The sequence below is a fragment of the Physcomitrium patens genome, chromosome 10 (genome assembly GCF_059467195.1).
Source record: "Physcomitrium patens ecotype Gransden chromosome 10, ASM5946719v1, whole genome shotgun sequence".
NCBI lineage: Eukaryota > Viridiplantae > Streptophyta > Bryopsida > Funariales > Funariaceae > Physcomitrium > Physcomitrium patens.
In genome coordinates, this window is record NC_143419.1 from 8,879,653 (window position 1) to 8,886,458 (window position 6,806).

Here is a 6,806-nt window from a genome sequence, read left to right on the forward strand (position 1 = left end):
GCTACTGCTACTACTCCGACATCACTGACAATGCATAAAACCCCTATTTTCCAGCATTCCAGACTAGTGGATGAATACGTTTTTTTACATCTGTCGGTATTCGGATGCTGTTCGTTCGTTCGTACCCCGACAAGCGTTCCCGTAGCCGTTGACGTGGATGTAATTCAGTGACGTGGAGCTTACTTCCGATTGGTTGCTTTTGAAGCTTCGACTGAAGCTTCGTGGTGGCTACTTACTCTTTGAGGTCTAATTCTCATGTCCTAGTTCTTTTCACACTTGCGGTGTGTTTTGGATAAGCTTGTTCTTATTGGAATCATTGTTACGTGGTTATTGTTGGTTGATGTTGGTATATGTAACAAACACCTTTCGGAAGCATGAAAAAAAAAAAAAAAAAAAAAAAAATTATATTAAAGCACATAGCATTGTAAAAAAGTTTAACCACCATAATAATAAAATTAATACATCTTGAAAAGATAATTTGATGATTGAACACACAAACCAACAATCATGTGTAAAGAAAGTTAAGAAAATGGTAATAAAAATACTGAGTTGTATTGAAATCTAAAAAAAGTCACCACCAAGTTATTATATTAAATTATAAAACATATATTTATTATAAATATATATATAGGCAATAAAGTATTAATAGAAATATAAATATAGTCATAGTTGAATTCCAATTTATACTATTTAGAAGCTTGAAAACCTATTATATCAACTTTTGATGGTAATTCGTAAAATTAACTTTTTTATGCTAGATTTTATGAAAGGTTGTTGAAGAGTTTTGCTTAAGAAAATTTTGGATGCAGCTTCTAGAAATTTATTAATTTATTAATTTTTAATTTAATTATTTACATTGTGCTCAATGTAAATACACAAACAATCTGAAGATTTTGCAACAACAACATTTTTTTAGTAAAAAACCATCAAATATTAATGATTAATATTAAATCTCTAATACTAATTATTTTTCTTTCGATAGTAGTAGTTTCTATGTTTAAATGATGTTTTGCTTTCAGCAATTTCTATGAATAGATTTAAAATTTTAAGTATAAATTATCTTTAAAAAATATTATTTGCAAGTTTATTGTTAAAAAAAGATATACAAATATTCAATGTCTAATTATAAGCCAAAGATTAAATTAGATTTAAATTTTAAAATTTTAAAACTGTCTGGATTGAATTAGAACTAAAAATAAATTTTATGAGTAATAAAATTATATATCAAGTAAAAGTATATAATGTTGTAAATGTGTGTCTGTCTATGTAGTTTTCTTTTGGAATATTTACTAAGACTATCACAAATAGTTTCAGTTTAATGAATTATTGATTCAACACATCCTAAAAAGTTTAAAATTAATACACAATCAATACTTTATTTCATTATATTTAATCCAATGTCTTTTAGAATCTACTATTACATACTATCAACATGAATATTTAGAATTAGGTGCAAATTTTTATGCATTTTATAACAATAATTTTAGTAAATAAATATTTTTAACATAACTACAGCTAAAATGTATAATAATAAAATTATTATTTTTATTATAATAAAAATTAAACATTAAAAATATTCTAACAAATAAATAAATAAATAAATCTTGAACATTCTAAAAATCAATGTAAATGTTTTGTCCTTAGTCATTTTGTTCTTGTATTAATCTTAAAAACATTGTATCTAATTTTCTCTTGAAATTTTTTATAATAATGATAACTTTTGTTTAAATTCTTTAAACTTAAAGTGATTGTGTTCTCTTTAATAAATGCATATATAAATTGCATTTGTTTTTTATTTATTAAAATACAAGCTCCCATTTGTCACTAAGTATGTTGCTATATGGCTTTAACACCAACAATTTGAAATATTTAATTAGATTTGGAGATTTCCAATCACATGGTCTATGGTCCAACAAGGACCTAAAATTATACTAATTAATCCTTGCATATTTTGCATAGAGTAGTTTTTGTTTCACCAAGCAACAACAATAAATTACATTAGACATTGTTGAATATTGAATTTACCAACATCTGTTATGCTATTTTTTAAACAAAAATTAAAACTTAATAATATGAACACGAACAATTAGAAATAAATAAATAAATAAATTGTACACATCATCTAATAAAGATGAAAAATAGATTATTAAAAATCATTCAAAATAGACTTTAAAGTCAAAATTTGTACTGATCCTAAAATTAAATTGTACACAAATTTCTTGCAAAGCAATCTATAGCTTGTAAGATTGTAGAGATGCCTAGATTATATTTGGCAAAGCTCCACTTTAGTCATGTCATTCATTCTTGTTATAAGTATCAAAACATAACATCAAAATGGCATCGAGAGCTCTAAGACTAAATGGATGAATGAATAACACGAAGCTTATTCCATCCATACATTCATCTACCAGGTGCAGTTTGGGCGTGGTCCTGTGAATTCGAGACTTATTCGATTAAACGGGCCACTCTGAAGAAGAGAGAGTATGTGTATGTATATATATATATATATATATATATGTCTGTTATACTGGATCTTTACGTCGTGGGAGCTGGCATTCGATTTATTTCAAGCCACAATGACTATATATGATGCCCTTATAAAAGCACTGAAGTGGGCACCTCATAGCTTGCTCTTTTCATGTGCAGCAGCATCTGCACGAAGATTTTACTAGAAACTCCATGCAAGGGAGACAGACCTTGTTTCTCAGAAAAACCGCATGCCATTAACACTAGCCACGGATTGCAAGCCGCAAGCAAAGTAGAAGTCTGCAGAACTTTTTCTAATTTGGGTACATGCCAGGTAAGACTGAAGCGATGGTGGTGGAGGGCGACATATTTAGATGATAGAGATGGGGTTTCCATGTTGGTGTTACAGGCATCACCGCAAGCAACTACAAATGCTTATTTGTCACATTTCCAGAATGTGTGCACCACCTCAGCCTTCTGATTGAGTTGGGTGCCAGTACAGGTGCTGAGATTAGAAAACAGGATACCTGGTGAAGGTGGGATCATTAACAAAAGTCGCTCTCTTGTGTTAAAAATGAAGGTTACTGTTATCTTGAGTGAAAAGTAATTGAAAGTAGTGAGCAGGGATTGTGTTGAGGGAGATGACAAGACGCTATGACAATCAATTGCACCGAATAAAGAGACTTAGCAAGGGACAACCTTGAGCAAAAACTGGAATTGCAGATGTGACATGGAGGCCATTTATTTCAACACAACTTGAATCGAAGTTGTGGCTGGACCCAGCCTGCATGGAGGTGTTTTTTTCATCAAAATGTGCATCCTGGCGGAAGACTCGAGCGTCCTTCACCTCGCTACCATTACCTACAACGGACCGTTGTACCACATTATTCTACAAGCCATGGGGCGACAATAATTCAACAATTGGACAAATCTTTTAGGGGGAGTTGAAAAAATGAATCTGTACAGGGATCATGAAGTCTAGAGATCTTTGTCGAAGAGGCCCCGAAGATAGCCATAGGAATCAACTGATTGAAGTCCCCTAGAATCTATCTCTTGCCTGTGTTCTTCACAGCACTCTTGGTGCCCCGCTTCGGCTTCAGCACAGTCAATGCAGGGCGTTGTTGGCTGGATTTCGCCCTCCTGGCTGCCCCCATGTGGCCGAAGCAATCAATGCAGACAGACTTGAAGAAGTCTTCAATGAGATCGATGTAGAACGGAGAGTTCAGCTTCATGTAGCCCGCGATGAACTGCTCTACGTCCATGTTGAGGTCTGGCGCGTCCACCCCTTCCAGCATCATGCGCGCAACCTCGCTCTGGAACGAAGTCACGGCGTCTTTCTTGGGGCAAATCATGCTCCGCAGCCTGTCGAGCTCATTCGCAGACAGGGCGACCTCGTCGTGGGACTCCTTCCGCCCAGGTGAGAATCCCGCCACTCGGAGTCCCTTGCGGTTGCCATACTTGCCCAAGAGGACCACCACTTTGTCTGCAATCAGGGCCCGTTTGGAACCATCCATGTTGTGGAAGTAAGCTGACATGGGGTTGTCTTTGGAAATCACCGACCTCGTTGATGGCCGTTGCTGGTCTTGGACTTCAACCCTCTTTTCTTTGCGGCCGCACTGTGAGCATAAAAACTCCGTGCACTTTGTCTCCGGCCGAAGCGCATTCTTCTCTGGTGGACAACCTTCTTCGACTTTGGCCTGTGCAGCGTCAGGCTCATGGCGAGCAGGATCTTCTTTTAGTGAAACATCTCCTTTGATCACGTCCCTGGATTGCTGCATTGGGAGCGGAGGCGGGGAGAGATCGTGGGGTGGTGTGGCTTGAAGCTCTGGAAGATGAAGATCGTCATCCTTTGGTTGGGAGATATCGTGAGGGGGCGTGGTTCGAAGGTCAGGAAGGTGGAGGTGGAGGTGGTTTTTACTACGAGTTCGGTGATGACCTCTGGATCGGTCCAACAACGATGCCGCATCTTCAGTTTCCGTGCACCACTCTTGCGAGTCCGTGCCGATGCTGTAATCTTGATCTAAGTCGGACTCTGACACCACGTCATCTGTGGGGCGATGAGAGAACGCAACAAGTTAGGCGTGCAAACGGAGACGGTGAAGGCGCAGTAACCCTAAAACTTAAACATGCACTACATCTACAATCCATAAGCCATCGCAGGATGAGTCAAATGCTAGTGTGCAGATACCTTGAGGGTGCATGTGCAAGTCCAAGTCATCGTGCTGCGACGAAGAAATAGACACGGTATCGTCAAAATCGGGACCTTCTCCACTCTCCTCCAGCGACAAGTACCCGATGTCAAGCTCCCCAAACCTATCCGACAGCCCACTCGCATCACTCGCCCATTCGTGAATGAAGCTCGATTGCAAACTAGTGCGGGGCACGATGGCAAAGGTACTCGCGTCATCGTCGTATGTACTGGACTTGAGCGTTGATCCCCGGTGGGAGAGCTCAAACGGGGAGCTGAAGCTGCCGTTCATATTCATCATGGAGAGCATAGTCGTCTCAGAGATGTTCGACTCTGACACGTTGAAGCTGTCCTCGGAGATTGTATCCAGGGACGATTCAGCAGCCAAAAAGGTTGCTACTGAGGCCGGTTCGAAGGCGATTTCTCTGACATGATGCTCCCCATGGTCGAGATCTTCCGCCACGGCTATGACCTTCTTCGCACAAGCTGTGAAGCTAGAATCTGTGCCACTCGACTCATGATCCAAACTCTTGATGGGCTCCTCTAGCGGTACGCCATAGGTGAGAAGCTTCAGCCGCGTAAGCAACCCTCTCCGTTTCCTCCTTGGTTCTACTGGCTCTCCTGCTGGTTCAGGCGCTACCTGTGCAGTCTTCGATTCTGGAGGTTGATTTTCTTTCGTTTGCAGAGGCTCCGCACTGAGAGGCGACTCCGATACGCGGTAGATGTCATCTCGGAGATCCAGGCTTAGCTCATCGGAATTCTCCGGGGTAGGAGATGGTCGCACAGACGCAATCGACGTCCGGTGGCTATCGCACAGCGGTGAGCAGCATTGGTAGGTCAAATTCTTGCATGTCTTAAAGGGGTTTCGGAAGAGGTAAGATTTTCCTCCCGTGTGGAAAGTACCTGTTTCCTTATTTGCGGAGGTAGCCTCCACAACGGCTTGCTGCTGAAGCAGCAGCTGCGCTCTTCTCTCACACATGGGGCACATCTTGCCTACAAGCTTCAAATGGGATGTCTACTTCAAATCGACCCTCATCAAGAATCACTGTTCACTTCTACCTTCTTCCTCTACTTCCCCTCCACATGAACTCCGCCCTCCTTCCCATTGAAAGCACCAACTTCATGACCTCTTCGTAACCCACATATCTCAAGCCCATGCTCCAGTCCCGCAGGCAGCAGACCTTTGAACCAGAAATTTAAAAGAAGCAAAAAAAAAAGAAAAAGAAAAAAGAAAAAAGAAACGAGTCTACAAAGGTTTGCAAATTATCCGCTCGGTCCCACGGAAAACCTGAAGGATTACGAAGAAAGTTACGAAGTTAAAACCTGTTGCATCTGTATACTATCTGAGAACATTGCATGCACGACGGTTACAATAAGCTATTCGCAATGATGTCAACATTCACAAATTAAACGTTCGCGTTGCCTTGAAAGATTCGAATAGACAGAAGAAGGAAAAAAACCTGGAAATTCCAGAAGGCTGGCACAAAAACAATCATGCAAGGTCAAACATTCTTATTCCATAATGCTTAGGTCTTATCTAGACACCTAGTCACCACGAAAGAGTCTGATGGATACCACAATAGCGAGCACGCGCATGTTGCAGCCAGGTCGCGACTGATGCATCTCCGCCGCACTTCCTCGCGAACGCTCACCAACCCAATGCGCCGATTCAACTAATCCACCCACAGTTTTCGAACACTGCGGCAGCAGGTATCAACACCAATCCCCTCACAGCGCAACTGAACGCATTCATCAACAACACATTCCTTCCGCAGTGCAATACAAACCTAGTGCAACACCTAGATCTACTCTTCTCAACGACTCCAACCTCCGCGTCACCCCGAGAACCAAGCTTCTGCTCCACCTGCACCTCCACCTCTTTCTCTTCCGTGCTGGATCTAACCCGCAAAGCATCACCACGCTCACTAGTGCGACTTCGATTAGGCTCTGATCATCGACCCGGCGACCAAGGCTACTCCGCCAGGCGAAACAAGCTGAAAACTAGCAAGAGCACGAGTGAGTGAGTTGGATGGGGTGGGGGAGGCGGAGGGGATCAGAGCGTGATGGAGGGAGGGAACGGGATGTGTGGGGGTGGGTAACACGATGAAGGCGGCGCAGGATGAGGGGCGAGGGGGGGGAAAGCCACATGGAG

The 6,806-nt window shown here is 41.1% G+C and overlaps 1 protein-coding gene across 1 annotated transcript; it reads right to left on the minus strand.

Moving 5' to 3' along the window:
• Positions 1-3,166: 3,166 nt before the first annotated feature.
• On the minus strand, positions 3,167-6,369 carry LOC112287247 (uncharacterized). Its single transcript, XM_024530073.3, has 3 exons — positions 6,230-6,369; positions 4,655-5,942; positions 3,167-4,513 (listed from the first exon to the last, which is right to left on the minus strand). Exons 2-3 carry the CDS (start codon positions 5,640-5,642, stop codon positions 3,513-3,515), a joined length of 1,989 nt encoding a protein of 662 aa, XP_024385841.1. The 5' UTR covers positions 5,643-5,942; positions 6,230-6,369; the 3' UTR covers positions 3,167-3,512.
• Positions 6,370-6,806: the final 437 nt, after the last annotated feature.